Source organism: Myodes glareolus, chromosome 6 (genome assembly GCF_982192425.1).
Source record: "Myodes glareolus chromosome 6, mMyoGla1.1, whole genome shotgun sequence".
In the NCBI taxonomy this organism is placed as follows: Eukaryota; Metazoa; Chordata; class Mammalia; order Rodentia; family Cricetidae; genus Myodes; species Myodes glareolus.
Genome location: NC_142031.1, coordinates 44,058,421 through 44,082,575, shown reverse-complemented (window position 1 = coordinate 44,082,575; position 24,155 = coordinate 44,058,421). Strand labels below are relative to the sequence as shown.

Here is a 24,155-nt window from a genome sequence, read left to right as displayed (position 1 = left end):
CTCATGGATTGTTCTTTGACATGATTTCACGGGTTCTGTAACAATTATTTGCATTTAACTTATGAGACAGTGGGGTCAACAGGATAGATCAGAGTATACAACAGTCATTTGTTGCCAAGTCTGAGAACTTGGTTTCAATCCTTGGAACTAACATGGTGGAATAGAATAAATTTCCCACAAGCTGTCTTCCAGCTATCACATATGTAATATGACACTTCCTTCTCCTGGAAATAAATTGAGAAATGTGATAAAATTTTAATAAAAGAAACAATAGTCTTTCCTGTGTCCATGGAAAAATGTTTTTGGTGATATTGGAGGTAGCCTTTTAACTGATATTTACTTTCATGAATTAATACTGTTTCACAATGACAGAAATGTTTTGCTGCAGAGGCAGAGGAAATTATGAAGGTGAAGAGATGCTATGGGTGAGTCTATTAAAAATCTAAAAATTTCTTCAAAGCCTGGGTGAATTTTAAAAAAAAATACTTAAAAGGGATAGAAGTACATAGGATTTGTTGGCACCCCAACTTTGGCTTCATTAGAGTTTTTGTTATGACTTGTATCATTGTGGAAGGAAACTCATCACACTGCTGACAGAAATAAGCTGCAAAGATTTCAGTTTCCAGACTGCAGATGGAGAGACTGTTATCTATCCCATAAACACTACCACTCTACTTCTATGGGACCTCAACTTTCAAGTTGGAGGCAATATAGAACAGGCATTTTGATCAGCTGTTGGGTCAAATGGACAGTAGTACTACCCTGTGAAAATGGGCTATTGTAATGTGATTAAATCCAGATATATTGAATTTTTTCTTTGCTACTGTTTCATGTAAGATTTGAACTGTTCACAAAGTATAATGCCAGAAGTAAAAGAATCTTACAGAGACTCGGGCAGTCTTTGGAGTCACTGGAAGTGGGACCAGAATTTATCACTAGTGTTTGCACTGGCATATTGAAGCACATTCTCCTTGGAAGAATAACTTTCTCAGCCCAGATATTGCTAGAAGGTCCTTGGTCCTGCATCAAAGTGATGTGTCAGAACTTGTTGATTCTCCATGGGAAGCCTTTCCCTTTCTGAAGAGTGGATGGGTGGTGAGGTAGGGGTAAGTGTCGGGTGGGAAGCAGGGAGGGAGAAGGAATGGGGATAGCTGTGTAAAATGAGAAAAGATTGTATATAAATAAATAAATAAATAAATAAATAAGTCTCACAGAATCCTTGTGTGATTTTGTTTTCCTATATGTATTGTTGATGACAAAATATCTTTCTTTCACTCAATTTCCAAGACATACTGGTAGTCAGAAACATGATATTAACCAAAATAACTAAAAGACAACAACTGTAATTTACACAAAGTAAGATCCTCTGCCATCACTAAACTGTGATCTTCAGCTAAGCAGTCTGCTGTATTCTAATTATGCCTTCACCGTTGTCTTTCTCTCATCATGAGCAGTCAGAATACAGGTTTTCCTATATTGCTCTGTAAGGAAACTGGACCTCCATCTTTCTCTGCTTAAAAGTGAGTGCATCTCTATCTAGTACACTTAGATGACACAGATTATTGCTTGTGTTCTCCATGTAGAGTTAATACAAGCCATTGTCTACAGATGTGGATGCCCTCTCATTAACATGTGCTCATTCATATATTTGAATCTACTATTTTCTATAAACACACATATTTTATCATGATCTTATTGCTTTTGTATACTAGAAAACATGGTTCTCAATGGCTCTGGTTAGGACAGTGACCTATAATGAGTTTACATAGAAAAACATGAAATATCTCTGTATATCTCTGTTTGCCTTTGTATATCAGTTACTTTAAAACTACTTGAGGCATGTCACAGACATATAACAATATGGAGGAGCTATGTGTGTAGATTTGAAGATGTTTGAAAAAGAAGTATAGATGATGACAAATAGTGATAGAGTTGAATACATATTGATCAAATAAAAAGATGAATAAATGGAAATAATAGCATTGATATTTTATGTTAGGAAAGCAAATTAGAGAAGATATGTAAACCTGGTGGTGGTTGAGCACACCTTTATTCCCAGAAGTTTGGAGGGACAGACAGGTGGATCTCTGTGAGTTTGAGACCAGTGTGGTCTACAAGAGTTATTTCCATGACAGGTTCCAAAGCTACCGAGAAACCCTGTCTAGAAAAACCAAAAATAAATAAATAAAAAGAATTAAAAGAGATATCTAAATAAGTATGAGTTTTTAAAATATTTTGAATATTTTAATAATATTTTAAATATTAAATAATAAATAAAAAGAATTAAAAGAGACATCTAAATAAGTATGAGTTTTTAAAATATTTTAAATATTTTAATAATTTAAAATATTTTAAATTAGAAATATTTAACATTCAAACCCTCATCTTTTTCACTAGAAGTACAAATATAGGCCTCTGTGTAGATTTTTATTGATTGAATCACATAGTTAAAAGATTTTCCATAGTATAGAAGGAGTGACTTGTTAAGTCACCCAAAACCCCCAAAATTCTAAATTCTATAAGTTGAAAAGGAAACACTCATAGGTTGGCATCAATTTTTGCATCTAGAATTTTCAGCTAAGAAATTCTTTAAGCAAAAAAGGAATCAAATACAACTGGAAGCCTCCTAAGAGAAGGCATAAATTGATCAAATTAAAGACTTTTAAGATTAGTATCTTTGAATTAGAGTAATATTTGAAGTAGTAATAGAATCTTAGTGAAGCATTAAGGACTGTGAAGTAAATCTTCATTACTATAATGGAAAACAGAAACTGTACAGCAGAAAATATGGCAGACATTGTCTTAAACAAATATCAAAGTGAAAACCTCATTAGGATTTGGTCATCTGAAATTGTGAGTCTTCTATTGATGATAAATGCACCAGTATTTCAGAATGCGACTCTCTCTCTCTCTCTCTCTCTCTCTCTCTCTCTCTCTCTCTCTCTCTCTGTGTGTGTGTGTGTGTGTGTGTGTGTGTGTGTACAAATATACATACATACAAACATACATATGTTGCTTAAAAACATAATCCAGTTTGGGTCATTTTGGTGATTTGTAACATAATATAAATGGCTCCCTTAAAAGAAGAGAAAACTAGTAAGGTGAGGGGCCACAGAGGACAAAAATGCAGCTAATATATTGATCTCTTAGTTGTACTTCACCAATATTGAGGACAGTAATGCCTGATGGTACATTAATGTCTTCCTGGAGACATTCTCTGAAGAAATACACAGAAATGTCTATCATCCCATACAGAACACCAACTGAGAAAAGATGTAGTACTATGCATATCTGGGTGAACAAATGAGTTTATTGGATTTTTTTACAGCTTCCTATCTTGGAAATTGGTTACAGGAGGATAGATGACTAATTAAAAAGACACAACTCACTGTGGCTGATGATTCTCAACCCTGCATTACCATAATCTTCATTCTAGTCAATGTTCTATTTAATGTACCATTGGCATGTGTCAATTGCAGGGAATTATACAGTTTTGTAAGGTAGAAATGGCTGCAATTTCTGGTGAAAGTTAAGGATTCACCATTTTCTTTCATCTAGGTGAACTTTTAATAGGCTCAATATTCTGGAAGGTCCTGTGTGATTAATCAAAGATGCTCTAGTTGGAAAATGGAGGTGGCCACCTACCTAAAGGGCCTCAAGGCTGCTCCAAGGATACTGAGACATTTCCCATTGAAGGGAAATGCGGCAGCAGAGAATAGGCCTGTAGAGAATTGTGTATCTCCAGAACAAATTAAAGAAAAGGCAGATTACAGTGGAAGATTCTTTTAAAAATAGGTTTTCATGGTTTGGGAAAAAATAACATGGTGGAATAAAGGAAAAGTATAAAATAGAAAATGGAAGTTATAGAAGTCCAGCTTCTGCAAACAAAGGATCATATCTGTAGAGAGCCTGGGAGTTGACTTAAGACACCACAAGACCAAGTTCTCAGCACAAAAAAGATTTATGTACCCAAGAGGGATGAAGGGTAAAGAATAACAATAATAATAAAACAGGACATAGAGGTCAAGAGAGAAAGGGAGGGAACAAGCGGGGGTAGGTGCAGTTGTCCCAGAGGGATAAAGGACTGCCTCTGGTTAGAGGGAGATAGACATGGCCCTTAGATGACTAGCAAGGATGGTTTATAAAAGTAAAGGGAGAAGCCCTGTGTTAGAATCACATGTTTTACTTTAATTAGGCATGTTTTTTAGGTGAGTCAAAGCAGGATTTAGATTCCAGGACTTCACTACTTTAATAACTGATGTTGATAGCCTCAGGAAGAAGTGGCTAAATAAGGGAAGTGACCTTGGTGGCAATCTTTAGGAAAACAAAAGTTTTTGTTTTTGATCTTTTTGTGAGGCAGAGAAAATTGGGGGATAAAGGCAAAGCCTGAGAAATCCATGTTTGCATGTTTGAGCTAGTTAGATTTACTTGTGTCCTTGCTGAGATGGGCAGATTCTTAAGATGCCAGGAGGCTTGGGCCCAAACCAGATTCTGCCCTCAGCATGTAACTCGACTGTTGCTGCTCCTAACACTGCTCAACCTGCTATGGTGAGGAGAGCAAGCCAGAAGAGCTACCTAAAAGCTGCAAACAGGGTGGCCATTACAGGGTGACAGCATGGTGACTGATGATACAGTGTAGTACACAGAAGTCTGGGGTTCTCTCAGGTATTGCTCAGAAACAGGAATTGCCTAAACATATGATTCCCTGACTCTGAGCAGCAACCTACACCAGATGAGGAACATTCATTTTCTATATTAAATCTTTTCAAAAGACCTTGGTGTTCCACGCTGCTCCGGGATACCATGTTAATGTTGTTGGTTAGCACTGCATCCAGAAACCATGTGGATGTCCATAGTCTGTGCTGCTTCCAATTGCTATGGGCAAGGAAGCTTCCTGTGCTGTGTTATTGATTATTGCAGACTTATAACTGATAATGCAAGATATTTAAGGCTTCTGTGACAGCCAGCAATACTCCCCCCAAAGAAACATTTCTATTTTAACAAATAATTATTTTTCTTAATTACAAAGACTTAATAATCTTTTCTATCTCCATTAAAGTGTATTGTGGAACAATATTGTTGATTCCCACCATACTGCAAATTGAATCCCAGCACTTTCTGATTACAAATAACAGAGCATTATGTCAAATTGATTCTAGTCTGTGCCAAACATAAATGGCACCTATGTTTATCCAGTCTTCGCCCTAGTTATGATAATGTCATATTTATTAATTGTGCAGCATATTTACCATTGAAATTGTAAAATGAATTTAGTATGTTATACATGTGTTTTTATTATATGAACGTAGTTGCACAATTTTTAAGTCACTAGGTTGGGGGCAGTGGAGATAACTCAGGGAATAAAGTACTTACCACATAAATGTGAAAATAGGAGTTTTGATTTCTACCACTCATATGAATGTTTTGTGGGTCAGGAACTTGTAGTTCCGACATCAGAATAGGTAAGAAATAAACACACCAGCACAAACTGGCTACAAAACAAGCTATATCAACTAGTTCTGGCTTTCATTGAGAGTCTGTCTCCTTCATGAATACATTAAAAAAATGATGGACAGTTCTTAACATCAACCTTAGGCCTACATATGCACTAGCACACATATTTGTGGACACACATAGACCAATCATGTAGGTTCACACCATATACACGTTTTTTTCTCCTATACACATACAAAACTGAAAAAAAAACAGAAACAGTTAACTGTTTAATATGTGATTTATTTGGTATGAATCAAAGACAATTTTTTTAGCCATATTTCATGTGGGACAGTGATCTTTGTCTCCACCCAAATAACTACATCTTAATGAAAATTTCCTCTTAAATTTATATCCCATATTAGTTGCACCATATTGAAGACTATGATAGTTTGACTGTAACTGGAATACATAGTGTCATAGGGATAGATACTCTTAAGGAGTACGGCTTTGTAGGAGTGGGTATGACCTTGTTGGTCAAAGCATGTCACTCCCTGTGGAGACAGGTTTTGTTGACTTCTTTGCTCAGGATACTGACCAGTGTATTAGCTGACTTCCCATTGCCTACAAGATGCATCACTGTAAGCTCCAGGCACCATTCTCCCTGAAAAAATGATCATAGACTGAACCTCTGAAACTATAGACAAGTCACCACAATTAAATGTTTTTCTCTGTAAGAATAGCAGTGGTCATTGTGTCTCTTCCTAGCAATAAACTCTCTAACTAATGCAGGTACTAAAATTCTAAAACATCAACCTAATTGATCAAACCCCACCTGAACTAATACAGTAGATAAGAATAGTTTGCCCATGTAAATATTAACTTTGAGTATGCTTTTTCTTTTAAAACTTTCATTAATTCTTTGACAATCTCATAAGTTCATACAACAAATTCTAATTATTCTCTTCTCCAGTCTTCTCCCATCTCTAGGACCACCCCCCATGACAGCTAATGCTCTACATCCCAAGTAAGGACATGGATAAGGAAAAAGATGAAGCAGGATGGTAAGCTTTGAGGATTCTCCTGCTATCAGTAAAAGTTGTGTCTGCTTGCAGAATATGCACGATGGTCCTTCAGAATGAGCATGTGGTGCTTTGACTTTTTAGACTGTAGAGGATCAAAACCAACAAAGGGCCTGTGCTCTGGAAAGACCACTGATAAAGAGGAAGGGTGTGAGTCTGACCTTAGTATGCAAGCTACTGAAGTCAACAAATCATTGAATTTTAGGAAGTTTTCCATGCCTTGCATCCTTAGGATTAACCATTGAAATTAGATAATTTGGAACATGAATTAAAATCATAAACATGAAGAGTTATTCAACCTGAAAAGAAGAAAAAGAAATGATAAAAATAGCATACAATATTTGCAAATAAATTTAAACACTTCTTTTTTTTTAATTTCAGGATCAACTGGGGTTATTATGATTACTCAGATTCCACTCTACCCATGAATCTCCTTTTAAGAACCATCTGCTACAGGTAAAGTGAGAACCTTCTACACAGTAATGGAGATACTTACCTCTATTGGATTCTGAGAAGTTAGGACAGTTTCCAAAGCTATTATACAACATGATTCCAACCAGGTCCCTGGATTCCCAGACAGGTTCATTGGCCGTGGGTCAGGAAAAAATTTCAAACTCAAAATCAGAAGAATAAAAGGCAAGGAAAATCAAGTCCATTACCACACATGAAGCATAAAATATCTTCCCAAAGAGTTGTATTTCAAAGCACAAACATCCCTGGTAGGAGTAAGCAGTTTTCCCTGTATATCTCTTCTCAGGGTTGTTGAACAAACCCCAATCTAAGCATGTCAATAGAAGACATTACAAAACTCATAGCATTCAACCCTTTAAGATGTCTCCCCTACACATATTGAGCTACATCCAGGGAAATATTTCTTTGAGCTACTGCAATCTTGATATGACCAATGAGCTAGAGAAAACTCGGCTGCATGTAAATTCTAAGGAAAGAAATTTTAGAAAATCCATATGAGCTACAGTTCATCCTAATCCTCACTGCCTTGACAATATTTGGTTGATTTGTTTCTACAGGTAGAAATCTTGTGTTGAATAAAGGTAATACATAAGGAGTAATTGTTGGTAATTAGCAGTTTTTTTGTTTTGTTTTCAATACAAGTTGAAACTAACACTAATTAATAAACTGAAATTATATTATTGTTCTGTTTTGTTAAGTTTTTTTTTCCTTTCAACCCTATTATTTTACTCTACTAACACATAGTTCTAGAAAAGCTGCCCTCTGGGAGAATTTCACTAAGGACAATTTGCACAAAAATAAATCTTGGTTTTTGATCATCTATGGAGTCTCTGTGACTGTCACGGTCAATCAACTAATGATCAACAGGAGGCAAGAAGGCAGTTGGAGTCACCATGACTAAGAGATGATGTTGGTTTAAACTTCATGAGTCTGACTCCATGAAATTTATTTTAGGCATACTTAAGATCAGTACAATTTGGTAAAAATTGAGACAGAAGTCTCATTTCTTCACAAAACTACATGTGGCTTATTTTTGATGTCATATGATCAAATGAAAATTGCTGGCATTATCTTTAACCTCATTGTTAAAACAAATGATTTTTATTTAATTGCCTTGTGCACAATAAAACACAAAATAATACAAATAAATATACTACATCTAAGCTACTTGTAAAATACATGTTATACCTTCCGTAAATATGAGTAATATGAGTTCTATAGTTTGACTTGGAAAACCAACCTCACATTAATGTTTTACGGAAGGGTCAGGTGTCATTTTAGAAACTTAGACTCTGCAAAGATCACCAGGCTCCCAACCTGGGCAGAAAACAGGCTGTGCATCCTTTCTTTCTAAGGCTTCAGACTGTATTTAACATTCTTTTTTCCCCCTAGTATATTGATTTGAACAAGGACCTCCACATCTCCTATAATCATCAAACATGCTATTTATAAGTTACTATCAGATAAAAGATTTTGATGAAAATCTTTGACTTCTGTGATATTTTTGTGAAAAGAAGAATGAGCACTTGAAATGTCAAGTATTTGTTTTTAAAAATAAAAACAATATCTAGGGAATGTAGAACACACATTTTACCTTCCATCATTGTATGAATTCAGAGTATCCTGAGAATGTCCTTTAATAATGATAAAGATTTAAATACTGTGGCTAGATGGTAGCATTAGATGCATTAAGGCAATGTAGTAGACATTAGTTACAAAATTGTTTTAATAATGAGGTTAAAGATAATGTCAACAATTTCTATTTGATCATATGGCATCAAAAATAAGCCACATGTAGTTTTTGTGAAGAAATGAGACTTCTGTCTCTATTTGTAGGCTTCCACTACCATTTTTAGCAGAAGGTCACTGGCTTGGACTTGCTCTCTTGGCCACCAGTCCCTCATACCTGGTCCTGAGGAGATCACTTCCTTAGGCCTGCTCTGGTGGAAGATGCTCTCATTGGATTGGATTACCCTGACATTGTCCAGTTGTATAAACTGTTTTCTGTGGAGTAGAATCCTCCAGATTGCCAAAGTTGGTTCAGATGAGACATAACCTAGAATTTATTCACATTCGCAGACACTCTACTCTGCTTTGTCAACCTCTTGTCAAGTGTGATTGAGCTTTATAACATTTTTGCAGGAATAAATGGAAACTGACAAAGAACAAGAGTTAAAAAATTTCAACTATCCACAAAAAAATCTAGAATGGGGAAGTCATAACACTTCCATTTCTACAGAATGCACAAACATTATCGAGTGCGCACACACACACACACACACACACACACACACACACACACATGAAAACAGGCAAACGTGCAAACACACACACATTTAATTTACACCCTTCTCCAACCCCTAAAAAATTATTTAAATAGGGACTATTTCTCCTGCTTGAACCATTGCTTGTATTTCTCTGTCTAGGACTGAAGTCTTTTGGTCTTTCCCTTGTCCACATTAGTATATTTATTGTTGTCCTTGCTCAGTTCATGTTCAGACAGTCATGATTATGAGACATTACAGGTTTGGCTTACATTATTAAGGTACACAATCTCACAGCAAGCCCCTTGAACCACTGACTTAATTTTAGCACTTGGAAAGCTGAATATAAAGGACAGCTTGATTTCTAGGCCAGCCTGTATTCGAGAATGAAGAAAAGACTAGGCCTGCTGATATACATATAATCCAGAATTTGGGAGGCATAAGCAGGCAAGTCTTGGTGAGTTTGAGGCTAGCCTGTTATCCAAAGTGTAATCTCATCAACTTGGACATACTGAAGCCTTCAAGAATAGCTTACAGACTGTTGAAATGCTGTGAAGTTAATGCTGCTGAAGTTAGTGGGGCTTTAGTGACTTTTTTTTTATTTGAAGGTTTTTGAGAAATAGGGGAAAACACATTCACTCTTGATAGTTGCTTTATTTTCTCATCTTGGTTTCCATCATGCTCTAATATTCATGCTATTCTTTTCTCATTGCTCCATCTTCTTATGTTTTTTTTTTAGTTTATATATCCCCACCAAATATATAAGGCAATAAAAGGTTTTTAATTATTCAAGAACACCTACAGCCTTCATCTGGGGCTGCAGAGTCAAACTATCTTCTGTATTCTATACGAGTCAGAACTTAGTTTCACAATTTGAGGTCAGAAATGGGTCTAAGTATTTAATCACTGCCAACTAGCAGTAACTGTGTTGTCTTTGTATTTACAAACAATACAGGCAGCTCAGCTATTGTGTCCTTGTTGTAGCAAGGCATGTTGTCCAATCTAAAGCTCTTCTGAAGTTTGTTTCATGTAATAGTATACAAGAAACCTATAACTGCAGTTCTCGGCATAAAGATTAAAGGAATTTGAGCCTGTCTGAACTCAACCGTTTTCCTAAACCATAAATCTAAGATGTGATTAAAACAACTTCTTAATGGAACTTAATAGGCCCTGACTGAGTCAAAAGTTATAAAGCATCTTCCTGATAATTCACACACAAATATGCCCAGTAGATTAATATGTATTCATGAGATAAACACATACAATACAGATAATAGGGAATTCCACCATAGCTGCTTTTGCAAATGTGAAAATACAGACAGAAGCAAGCAATTTTGGACTCAGTGGCCTCACAACTATGCTTAATGAGGTTCACCTATCAGATAATTATTCATCTAGTAGGTTGATACCTGAATAGTAATTGTCACCTGCTACACGTCTGATATATCTAATGGCTACCAGCAAGAGCTACATAAATTCTGCATTTTAAAAGCTTCTTTGCAGAGAGCTTGGAAGAGAAAAGACACTGGAACAAGTTGGATACCAGTTAGTGAACTGCTGAATAGAGGTTCCATTCCTTGCTATCCCTTTATTCAGCTAGCAAATACTTTAATAGTGCATCAGAGCACACCTGAATGAGACTGGGTGTGTGGTGCCAATTGGATCAAAATATTTGCATCTGGTGCCCTGTTTAGGCCACTGCTTGCTCTGTCCTTCCTGTTACATTCATGTTACAAGCTCAGATTGTACTACTGAAATTAGGGAAAGAAAATTACTAAACAAAGTCTTTACTAGAGTCTATGCTAAGAGAACATTTAAAAATATTATCATTAATAAAAAATAAATGTAAAGTTATATTGAACTCCATAATATATTCCAAGATTTTCTGTTGGTTTATTTAAAATCTGTTGTTTAACAAGAACAACAAAACCAGGAAACACTGCCAGTTGAGTAAAGATTTGAAGGTGAAAACTTACCATAATATGAAATAAGAGGATCAACAAGAGGGAAATCAGGCCTGGTACTACTACTCAGGACTAGTGAAGTCATAGTCCTAGGAGAGGATCCTCTATAATCATTTTAATAACTCAGAATAATCCATAACTACATTATAAATATTTGCCATTATACCCAAATGTAAGTGTAGTCCTCACCTCTAATCTTTTTGCAACCCATGATGACCATTACAAAACCCTACGACCAATTAAAATGCATTAATGTAATCTAGTGCCAATGGATACATCTAGTGCTAATTCATTGAAAACACAGAAATCACTAAGGAAGAATTAGTGGAAAAATTATCAGTGTCAAGGAACAGGAAGTTTGTAATGAGATTGTATTTCCTAGAATTATCAGAAGTAATGTGGAGATGGCACTTTTGTTTCCGGGACTTGAGACTCAAATAATGACACAGAAACTATATTAATTACCACACTGTTTGGTCAATAGCTTAGGTATATTTCTAGCTAACTCATATCTTAAATTAAACCATTTCTATTCATCTGTGTACCGCCATGAGACTGTAGTCAACTGGTAAGGTTCTTGATGGTGGTTGGCCCCTTTCTACTTTGGCAGCTACATGGCATCTCTTTGACTACCCCTATGTTCCCTATATATCTCCATACGGATTTTCCGCTTGGCTTTGCTCTATCTAATAAGTCATTGGCCAAACAGCTTCTTTAATAACCAATGGTAATGAAACATATTCATAGCATACAGAGGGGAATCCCACATCATATACCCATAATGTCTCACCAACATGACTACCTAATCATCTGATGACCAAGGATGGCAATAAACTTCAAGTAGGCTTCAGTCCTACACAGAGAACACAGAGAACTCCAGGCAACTAAGAACACTTGCAGGAGCATATTCTTTATAAGTTGTGGATTCTGAGCATCAAATTATGTCATTAGACTTAGCAAGAAGTACCTACCTGCTAAGACACCATACTGGCCCAAAAAGAGTACTTGAAAAAACACTGCTTTAAAGAAATCCACAGAAATTCCAAATTATCTTCAAACACATATATAACACACATATATTTATTTAATATATATTTAATATTATAAATTTTGAAAGCTATATCTTATCCTTAACTCATTTTATCCTTTTAAACAATAAAGATTGATTACATTTTTAACGATTTGTGTGATTTTCTACTTTCTGAAAGCAAAGGAAACTGTTTTACCTCTGTACTAGTGACTGAACCCAAGACCTGTGCCTTCCCATAGAGCTCTACCCATGGTAAAATGTTCTTGATATATTTACAGCAGATCAAAATGTACACAAAACGATCCTGTGACACTCCTGTAGTTACACCTGCTGAGGAGCCCAAGGGAGGACAGTTTAAATCTAGGAACTGAACATCGGCATCTATAGTAAAGAAATTATTGACTCAATGAGAATACTTTTAACACAATGTAAATTTTGAGTATTTCTTACATGTGTATAATGTATTTTGATCAGCCTTGGCTGTAACTCCCTCATGTGTTCCCATCACTTTTGCTCAAAGATAATGTGGGTTTTTTTTTTCAAAATAATCCCACAGAGTCCAAAAGTGTGTGCATATCTATATCTATATTCAATGCATTTTATTTACTGGGTGTATGCATTTCATGTATCAGTGGGTACAGATAAAACAAGTACATATGGAGATCAGAGGATAAGTTGTACGAATCAATTTTCTCTTACCATATGGATCCCAGTCATGTGCTTTCACTACCCTGAGCCATGTCACTGTCCACAGAAATATATTCCTTTTGTTTTGGTATGTATAACATTTCACGACATGATTTCTCTGCATAGTTCTTGTCCTGTAACTTGGTCTGTAGACCAGGCTGACCTTGAATTCAGATACCTAGTTGACTTTGTCTCCCACATGCCAGAATTGAAGGCATGTACCACCCCCAACTGAGAAATATATTTCTTAAAGGTGAAGAATATTTGAAAATAATGATGCAGTTTAGTAATTATTGGCATTGTTCCTACATTAAAGAAATGCTTTCTATTTGATACTGTAACAAGTGTGGAGACCTTGTTTAATATCAAAGTTATTGTAATTTGTGGAATAAGAAGATGACTCTCAAATTCTTTTCAGACAAATGCTCCAAGGATATTACTATAGTCTCTGATCATTTTTCTCCTATTTAGTATTAAATTGTATTTTGTTAAAGTAGAATCACAAAAGCCAGTTGTAAGACTTCTCTGGTAAGAATAGAATATGTAAGACTTCTCTGGTAAGAATAGAATAAGTCTATATAGCACTCTAGAATACCAATCCATTTCAAAAGTGAGAGTATAAAAGAGAAAAAATGGAGGGGTTATATCTCATGATATTTAAACTTGTGATTAGATTAGATTAGATGATATCTAAAAGCCCTCCCTGAAACAAAATTTACAATTATAATGTAAGTTAAGAGAGACAAGAGGAAAAAAACTGAAATAATAGCAAATGGGATTGTGTTATTTTGTACATCTTCAGTTCTCAAATATATGATCAAAAGGTAAATTAGTAAACCTATACAAAATACATAGAACCTAAAAGACATTTTATTCATGTGTCGGCCTTGGGTAATTTTCTCATAAAAATTAAATTACATACGTGCTTCAAATAATTTAATGATACCTAGCTTGCATTAAGGATTTTATATATATAGATATATGTATATAAGTATGTTGTTTTATATATATATGTAATGACTACAACAATAAATAATGTATCACTATGCATTCCCAATGATATACTGTAAGACACTGTGAATTATAACTTAGTATGTATGTTTGGATTAGTATTTACCTTTCTCCTGACTCCCCTTCAAGCAGTAAGCACTGCTTTGCTCTTCAGTTTGTGCTTTCCTGGAAATGCCAGGGCTTATCAGGAGAATTTTGTTTACTAAAGCAGGAGTGAATCATGAAATGTTTTTTTCTTGTTGTTGTTTGCTTGTTTCTTCTAGACAGGGTTTCTCTGTGTAGCTTTGGAACCTATTTTGGCACTAACTCTGTAGACCAGGCTGGCCTTGAACTCACAGAGATCCATCCACAACTGTCTCCTCGGGGCTGGGATTAAAGGAGTGTGCCACAACTGTCTGGTATAAAATGTTTTTTTGAGCTACTATGAGGGTGCTGAGACTTGAACCCCGGTCCTCTGGAAGAGCAATCAGTGTTCTTTTTTTTATTGATTTTATTGACTCTACATTTTTCTCTGCTCCCTTCCCTGCCTCTCCCCTCCCCTTCAACTCTCTCACAAGGTCCCCATGCTCCCAATTTACTCAGGAGATCTTGTCTTTTTCTACTTTCCATGTAAATTAGATCTATGTATGTCTCTCTTAGTGTCCTTATTATTGTCTAAGTTTTCTGAGATTGAGACTTGTAGTCTGGTTTTCTTTGCTTTATGTTTAAAAACCACTCTTAACACTGAGTCATCTCTCTAGCCCCATTATTTAGTCCTTGGCAGAAGCATTTCATTTAGGAAGGAATAATCTGTAACCAGAATAAGTACCAACTCTTAGGGAAAAAGAGTTGTCCTTTTTATGGAGGAAATATTCCAAAGTAAACAACCTGCCACTAGGTAGCAGGCTGATCATCACAGGGAATGGTGCCATATTGAGGGCTCATTATTGGTCTCTTCTGATGGCTTGTCTGGCACTCAGTAGCAGCTGTAGTCATGTAAGCCATGGTGAGTGAAATTCGATGTTGTTGGGCCCATTTCTAACATGAAGCTCTGTCACTATAGTGACTTTGTTCTTGTTCCCACTGGACAGTTACATAAATGTCTAAGAAAAGAGTCTGACTGCTTACAGGAAGAGTCATCCTATCTAGTTGGTTATTGAACTCCTTCAAAGCTGAAGCCATCTTTGGAGGAGCATTTATATTGGATGCAAGTATCTTCACACCCATTGTCCATTTAATGAGATCTATCCACAAATTTCTTCCTTAGATGTCTTTTCTCGCCAATTTTCCAATCATGCTATTTCCAAGTAACTGAACATCCTGTTAGTAAATTGGGTACAGAAAATCAGCCAGGGAATAGTTGCACAATAGGCCATTTCTCCAAACAAACTCTACAATGATATGTAATGCCTGATCTTCTGTGCACTATGAAGATTTTCATTCACCAGTGTCTTTCAGAATTTTAACAGAAAGGGTTTGTTATGCTACAACTGTCCACTTCTGGGTATTGGCTAAATAACGTACAGAACCAAGTACTAGTCTTCTCTTCTTAAGTCGACCAATCATAAGGAACATCCCATGGGGCTATAAGTGCATGCTTAACAACAGAAGGCGGGAATGCCACAGGCATTTAGATACTTCTACATGTAGCTTGTTTATGCCTTCAGGACCTGCTTGATCCTGATCTTTTATATATCACTTCCTTTGGATAAGAGATTGCTTCTGTGCATGTCCTAATTTATAACTTAGTGGGTCCAAAAGCACCCAATTCATGATGGCCAGTTAAGGTCACATGATGATGTTATGGCCCATTGTCAAATGCTCAGTTTCTTCAAATGGATGACATTAATGTTATATAGTCACATGCTTGCCAGTATATATTTTTGAAAATGATTCTATGGGCATCAGTGGCAGACAACTGAAGTTATATTAAGAGTTATTATATTATCCCTATTCTCCAATGCTCCTTTCCTTGTATGGTATTCAGTTTTCTTCTTTTCCAGTCTCTCTCTCTCTCTCTCTCTCTCTCTCTCTCTCTCTCTGTGTGTGTGTGTGTGTGTGTAGACAACACAGCACACCATAGTGATTTTTGTGCTTTTGTTGTAGTGATATTTCATTTGTATTTTAGTAAATAAAGCTTGCTTGAAGATCTGAATGCAAAATATTCTTAGTAGTTAGCCATACAGGGCATGCAGATATGGCATACAACTTTAATCCCAGCAGCCACAGTAGTTAGCCATTGATGCTGGACAGTGGTTGTGCACATCTTTAGTCCCAACACTAGAGAAGAATATAAGCAGAATAAGAAAGAACATACTCTCTTTCAGTCTGAAGATTTCATAGAGGTAAATACTTCTAGTGGCTTGCCTGCTTTGTTTTTCTGATCTTTAGTTTGAACAACAGTATCTGTTTCTGGCTTTTTATTATTGGCACTATAATTGGCACCCACTATTTGGAGGCATGAATTCATGAAAAAGACAATTGCCAGAACTTGAAAAAAGGCCTGAAATATTCCATTACCCAGAGTCTGGACAACAAAATTGATACAACTATTTCTCATAGGACCTGACAATTAACCAAAATTTTTCTTTGCAGGATCTCTTAAAGAATCATTCAGCTCCAGAGAGCAGAAAGTAAATTTAATGTCACAACTACCACATTCCCAAGAGTTGGGGTGAAAGGTTTTTGTTATTTCATTGGTTCATGGATATTAGTCATTGTTTAGGGTGATTACAAATTGCTATTGGTAATAGTCAGATAAAAGCTAAACAAAGGAAATATGATTCAAGGTTCTTAATTTGGAAAGAGAAAAGGTGAATATAGATATGATAGGATTAAAAGAGTAGATTATTAGAACTACTCTGAAAAGGAAAAAGGAAAGATAAAGATAGGATATGATTAAAAGGTGGATTGCTGAATCTACTTTCAAAAAGCAACTACTACTTTTGAATGTTTTGCATTGGATTATATTTTTGTATTCTGTAAAAAAAATGTATATTTATACAAATTTGAAATAAATTTTATTATAACATACTATACATATGTTTGTACTCTTCTTCAAGGCATATTACCTAATTAACTCACTTAACAATGTAATAAAATCTTTATTTCTTAAAAGTTATAATTGGCAACTGCTTATTATAATAAAAAATGCAGATTAGTAATTAGACAGTATTACATTTGAACTTGTAGTCATATTAGGCATGTATTCAAGGTCAAACAGATACACTTTAAATAGACATGCCATCTTGAAACACTTCAAATGTCTGCAGAATATGGCATTTAAGATGTTTTAATAACATAGGTTTTTTTTCTTATGTAACAATGAGACATGTCTGCTCCTGGCAGCACTATTCTATTGCAGAGAAGACAACGGACATCAAAGAAAATCCACATGGAATTTACTTTCTTTGTGTCAAAAGTGCCCTCACCTCCACTGCTGACAGTATGTTGTCCTATTTGGACAAGTAAGACACACACACATACACACAAAAAGATTTGCAATAATTGTTTAGACAATGTAGTAAAAGGAGTGGAACGTCGCCCGGCTCCCGGCTAGTTTACACCCAAAATAATTACATAAAAACTGTATTCATTTAAACACTGCCTGGTCCATTGTCTCCAGCCCCTTATTGGCTAACTCTCACATATTGATTCAACCCATTTCTAATAATCTGTATGTCACCATGAGCTGGTGGCTTACAGGGAAAGATTCAGCATGTCTGACCTGGCAGCTTCATGGTGGCAGCTCTCTGCCTCAGCCTTCTTTCTCCCAGCATTCTGTTCTGTCTACTCCACCTAGCTAAGCTGCTGTCCTATCAAAAGGCCAAAGCAGTCTCTTTATTTAACCAATGAAAGCAACACATAGAAAGAAGACCCTCCTACAACAAGACAAGGTACGGCAAACCATTAAAATATCCTGCTTCACAGAAAAGTCTCTCGAATATGGTAGACATGTAGACCAAAGATGAATGCCCTACCATTACAGAGGAACATTAGGTGACTGTCTAGATATCCAGCTGTTTCCATCATTTCTCACAATTTTTGGAATTTACTTGCTTGCACATCCAGTTTTCCCAGTTAATATTTCCTTCTTGGGTCTCTTTCGGAGTCAAAGACACATACCTGCAAAACACCATAGAACAAAAACAATAAATAAATGACAAAAAGGAAAGAATGAATTCTTAACAGTGTGTCAGTCCTCAGAGAGACAGCTGCCAGAGCTAGTTAATATGAACTCCTTCTGGTCTTGCATGAAAGCAGCTGTGGCCTTCTGCAAAGCCAGCCTGCTCAGGGGCAAAACCTGCTTTGTTTTAAATTTAATATAGATAGATCATCATGAAGGTTCATATGGGAGCACAGTTCACAGTGCTATTAGATGACAATTCCTAGACATTTTTTTTGTATTTGTTTCCTCCTTTGTATCTATGACAACTATAGCATTGATATAGTTATCTTTTCCATCAAGCATCAAGATTGACATATTACATAGGCTCCAAAGCAGCCTACTTTTCAGTATCACTTACTTGATTTTTATTGAAGACCTTGTGATACAAGACGAACATGCCAAAGGCATTTCTTTTTACAATTTTGTAATTTATATGTATTCCTGTATGACTCTGAGGTAAGACTGTCCCTAAATGTCCCTGATTTTGCTTTGTGATTGTAAGTAAGTGTGAGTCTAACAGTTCTGAACCTCAAAGATTCCTGACTCATAGGGAAGCCAGGCTATACCTAGAGCTGCAATAGGGCAGCTGTTGAGGGGCACAGCCACAATAGGACACCTCTGGAGGGGTAGGGCCACAATGGGACAGTTTGGCACAAGTGTCTTGACTTATTGGGAAGCCAGGCTACCTGTAGCTTGAAAGCAGTGGAAACTCCTGTTCTGCTTTGATGTTACTATCTTTGCCATCTCTAATATCTACTATTCGGTGGTAATCTCTCGCAGTACTTTGGTATGAATGTCTGTTAGTGCAGGTCAGCACATGCTCATCTAGTATATCTAGTAACTTTTTTTTTTTTTTTTCGAGACAGGGTTTCTCCGTAGCTTTTGGTTCCTGTTCTGGGACTAACTCTTGTAGAACAGGCTGGCCTCAAACTCACAGAGATTCACTTGCCTCTGCCTCCCGAGTGCGTGTACCGCTACCGCCTAGCTAGTAACTTTTCACAGCTGAAGCTAATTCCACAACTATCACAGGTAAAACTCTGCCAAAGTGTCATAACACACATTCTTTTGGAGTAGATAATTTGGACACAGAACTTTTTTTTACACACATCAAATATTGGCCCAGAAAATTAGCTAACTGTACGGCTCAGGAAAATTTGCTAACTGTAAAGATTTTAATAGGGCTCTCTATTATGTGGTATATGCACCATCGAACTGGGCTCAGCACACCACCTGCTGGCTTCAGTGCCATTCCTAGCCATGGTGTCTTCATACATCCTCACTCCAAAGATCATCTTGCTGTTCTGTTTGCTTGAAGCAGAAGACGAACACTTTGAACTAGAACAGTCTGCACCCAGTGTGTCTTCTAAGCAGTCAGGAAAGTTGTACAGCTGTAGGTAGTTCATTGCCACTTTGAACTGCTCGAAACTGGAAGGAGCAGTCATAATCTTTCCTAAATACAAAAACTGCAAAATGAGGCGAAAACCCTCAGCGCTTATTTTCATGTTGCTGAGATTCAGCTGTGCAGTACTGTGCTGATGGTTCATGAAGAACATTCTAAAATTGGAGCTAAAGACAGCCAAGACCGCTTTGTATGCTTGGAAGTTAATGACATTCATAGAAAACCCCATTCTCTCTGGTTGCTGGTCTGCTAAAGGACATAGTTGCTGTGGATGGGCTTCGCCATCTTCCAGTAATCAGACCTGCTCCTGATGCATCTAGAGTTGTAAAATGTTTTGCAAGCCCTCCCATCACACGGACGGGATATCTAGAGTGGTGGCCGAGCTCAGACCCAGGCATGCCCACTCAAGCTGCAAGGACTCCTGATCGCTAACCCAGAGCTCCAACTTCTAAATGCCCCCAACTGGAGGCAAAAAGCACGTTCTTTTCCGAACTCGGGGGTGAAAGAAAAAAAAAAAATCTCATCCACAGAAAAGTCCCCAAACTCTGAGACCTACCACTTTTGACCGGAACAAAAAGCCCTTGTGCTAATGAGAAGGGGTGGGAAAGAGTAAAGCTGGAATCCGCGCGACCCAGGTGCCTCTTCCCTCAAAGAGCACCCAAGTCTTCAGCCTCAGATTCTGGGAGGCTGCCTTCCCACCGACCGCCAAGCAGCAGCTGGAAGTTAGCTAAGCACTCTGGGCCAGTCAATCAAGCGCTGCCTCCCGCCTCCACCTCCCCTTCCCCACCACAAAATAAAATAAAGGAAAAAATAAGTAATTTGGGAAGTTATCTGGAGAGGGGATTCGTCCCAGACCTGGGGAGGCCGCATGCACTGGACTGACCGCCGGCACCTAGAAGGCAGCCGGCTCAGCAGCATCCACCAACAAATCCTCGCCGGGCACCCTCCGCGTTCCGGCTTCCCCGCGACCTGGCCCTGGTCAAAGTTGCACGAATCACCACCACGACTGGCAGCTGCTCAGCGGGCTCTGCGGGACAAGCGGCTGCGGAGGTTTCCGGGAGTTTTGGGGGTCGGAGCTACGGGGCGAGCGTGCGGAGAGGCAGAGGCGAGGGGTCGCGGGCTACTGCTCCGAGACACTCTAGCCATAGCAGGGACTGCGCTGCAACAAAGGACTTCCGTCTGCTGCAGGGCACTGAGCCGCCCCGCTACCACGGCGACTCCGAGTCTGTCCACCAGTTCGCCTCAGCGTCCGCCAGCCTTCCCCTCCCTTTCGTCCGCCCACCCACTCCGCCGCTGGCGGTTAGGGGCTCCCTCGGTCGCCTGTTGGTGACAAGTTTCTGTGTGGGGGCAGAAGAGGCTGGCACTGCCCTCAGCGGCACGGAGGCCCAGGCGGTGGCTGGAGCAGCACTCTTGCCCCTCTCCCCTGGGTCGACTTGGCCCTCCTCACCTGGACGCCACTGGGATCCTCCGGATTCTCCAGAGCTGGATGCTGCTCGCCCCACGTCCAGATATCAGACCCCTGCCCTGCAGGGCTCCGCAGTTGGACCCGTCCCCGGGCTCCACCCAGGACGCTCTGGGGACACTGACACCTTCATCTGGTCCCCTTGAGCTCATTTGCTCCGGATCGCCCGTGCCCTTTCGCTGCGCCTCTTTGCCCTGGCCTTTGGCCTGTGACCTGAGTTACTTCCCATGCTGTGCCCCGCCAGGCCCTCCTACTGCCTTGGCTCCCGCCCCGCGCAAGACCTGCGCTGAGCCCTCACCAAGAACTATTATCTTGTTTGAAAGTCGGTTCCTACTTTTCTTTCCTGATTTTCTGAGGTACATGTGGCAACCAGGAAAAAACAAAACAAAACAAAAAAACACCTTTACTTCATTTTACCTCAGCATGAAACCACAGAACAAATATGCCTTTTTGTGTTCTGGACATTCTTCCACAGACATGACAAGGAATTACTCTATTCACAAAGTTTAGTGGGCTCTGTAAGATGATTAGCCACCTAGCGTCCAGGAGGAAGGAAGAAGGAGAAGTGCCTACAGGAAGATAGTAGGAACTGCTACAGGATCCAACTGCAAGTGCTATTGAAATGCACATCTCTGCTAATCTAGAAAAGGTCTTTGCCTGGTTTGTAAAGCAGGGTCAGAAAACATTGTGCTGTGTTTTTAAGAACAGGCTAACCCACTAGGAGGTGCACTTGTCACTCAGGTATCACTAGCCAATCAGGTCCTCCAGGTGACCTGCCACTCAGAAGTAGTGGAGGGCGCTTCCCGTTTCCGGGTTCCAGCTTGGCAGTGAAGTGAAAGTGGAGCCAGTCTTGTGTGCTGTTCAACTAAAACTTCTCCAGGAAACTGCGTGGAGCGCTTGGGAAAGCAAGGAAACCGCGGCATGGTGAGTGAGGGGCTGCTGTCCCTGGACTGGGAGGAGCAGATGGTGAGGTGCGGGAACCAGTGAGGTGGTTCTTCTCCAGTTCTGCTTGGGAAACTGCAGCCAGATTCCCCATCCTTTCCAGTTCAATGCAGTGCCTGCAACTCCCTGTATAGGGCAGGCCTCTGAATAACTTTGCACTGTTGGGCTGAATCTGCTCAGAGCATTGGGAACAGGGAGCTGTGTGGAGAAACCTCTTTCTAGGCAACATCATCATGCTTTTGGTGCGTTCATGGAAAGCAAGTTGCCAAACTCATGGAGGTCTAGTTTCTCTAGTATCTTCTAGAAGTTCAGCACTGGGCATTTTACCTTTATGTGTGAGAGCCATTTACTGTTAATTTTGTGGAGGTTGTAAAAGCATCCATATGTTGGGTCGCCCTCAACTTCCGCACCTTGATGTAGAAGAGTGGAACTGGTAATATAAAAGATTTACCAATGCTTAGAAAATATTCAGTCTCAAAAAGTAGAATTTAACCGAGGCAGGACTATCTCTAAAACTCTCAAAATATACGTGTATGCTGATCAGGCATGTTAATGATTAGGATGCTAGGATGCACATTTGTTCAACAGGATTCTTCAGACATTTGGCACCAAGCCTTTATGAAGAAGCCTTCCGTTTACAACCAGGAAGTAGATCCATCTGCATACCAAAGAACAGGCCTATAACAAGCTGCTCATGGGGGCATAAGAGGGTCACAACCAACCTTAAGGCCTGGTGTGTCATTGAAGTTTCATTTGGTTGGGGGGAGCATAGTTCTGCCTGATGGGCAATATGATACCAGGTGACAGCTTTTTGAAAAATAAAACACTGTTGTGTTAAGGACTGGCCTGATCAACTAAGGCTTTTATTTAGGCCCTAGAGCAGAGAGGAGGGACATTTTGGGAGAGAGAAGCCCTGGGCCAAGGCTTTGGGAACTTAGGGTCTGATGCATTTGAATTTAGCTACTTTGGTAATCGCCTGGGGTCAGGGCCTTTGTGGAAGGGTTGCTATAGATCCTGAGAACCCCTCAGAGCTATGGTTATCAATCCTAAGGCCCTTTTGGTTTTAATAATGATCACATAAGATCCCATATTCCCCGTGTGTAGAATTGTTTGATTAGCCTCCCCTTGAATTTGTACTACTGTATGAGGATTTCTGCTGACTTCATCGAAGTCTTTAATTTCCTTCCATTCCTCCCCCCCAAAGTAGATACAAGATTCTATTCTTCTTAAGAAACTTTCTTGGCATGGAACTTAGCATGTGCAAGAAATCCCCACCCTAGCTTTTGTCTTTTCATTTTCTTTCCTTTTTTGTTTTTGTTTTTGTTTTGTTTTGTCTTTTTTGGTTTTTCGAGACAGAGCTACTCTGTAGCTTCAGAACATGTCCTGGAACTAGCTATTGTAGACCATGCTGACTTTGAACTCCCAAAGATCTGCCTGCCTTGCCTCTAGATTACTTGGATTAAAGGCCTGTGCCACCACTACTCAACTGCTTTTATCTTCTCTACCTTCTACTTGTCCTATCTTCCTCATCCCCTGTGACCTTTACCACAAGGTCCTGTCACTGTTTCATGCCACTGATGTACTTAAGAAAGTGTTCTGGGAATATCTTTGCTGTCTAACCTTCCCGTCTGCCTGAGTGGCTAGACCTACAAATTGCCTATCTCTTTTAACTGTTCAAAGTCTACATGGAACAAGAACCCAAAAGACACGTAAGGATGACAGCACTTGTGGAATGTAAAAATCTGTCTAAATTTGTTCCTCCTTGAGTTTCAGGCAGAGATGGATGTGTACCATCATTAGAGAGATTTTTCTTTGTTAATCCCCTTTGTGTGAAGTGGTTTCTCAAAGGGAAGGCATATTAATTCTAGAACTGTTGTATTCCATCCTGTTGGAAAACTGTGCTTGAGACAAGCTATCTTAGGTTGGCTTGGGTGGCTTTGATTCCAGTCTGTTGCACTCAACAGCACTCAAAAATGGCTGTTTTGTCCTCTATATTACACCTTCAAAATTCTTAAATTGCACCACTGTCCCATCTATCTTAGTTTTAAAGTAATCTGTCATTTAGTCTACTATCCAGTGCAGTCACAGGAAAAGGATACACATATGTCTTCTGTCTTCTGACCAAAATAGGAGGAAGAATTTATTTTGTATATTGCAGGGGAAACAGGGTAGGCAACCAGCTCCTGGAATCAGCATTATGATAAAGGACTTGATTGTGGTCAGGGGAATATTTCTGTAATTTCCCAGCATGTATTAATTCATG

At 38.6% G+C, this 24,155-nt stretch overlaps 1 protein-coding gene, 1 long non-coding RNA gene and 1 pseudogene across 2 annotated transcripts in view; 1 reads left to right on the top strand and 2 right to left on the bottom strand.

Moving 5' to 3' along the window:
• LOC148121770 (zinc finger and BTB domain-containing protein 1-like) overlaps window positions 1-20,896 on the bottom strand; it is a 104,238-nt pseudogene extending 83,342 nt beyond the window's left edge.
• Window positions 5,716-12,210, bottom strand: LOC146894225 (uncharacterized). Its single transcript, XR_015002297.2, has 2 exons — window positions 7,012-12,210; window positions 5,716-6,814 (listed from the first exon to the last, which is right to left on the bottom strand). It is a non-coding gene; the product is annotated as an uncharacterized LOC146894225 (long non-coding RNA).
• Window positions 20,897-21,733: 837 nt separating the features above from the next.
• LOC125412285 (uncharacterized) overlaps window positions 21,734-24,155 on the top strand; it is a 29,147-nt gene continuing 26,725 nt past the window's right edge. Inside the window, 1 exon segment of the mRNA XM_087907165.1 lies at window positions 21,734-21,874. Within this exon segment, the coding sequence (XP_087763291.1) occupies window positions 21,872-21,874 (3 nt within the window). The 5' untranslated portion in view covers window positions 21,734-21,871.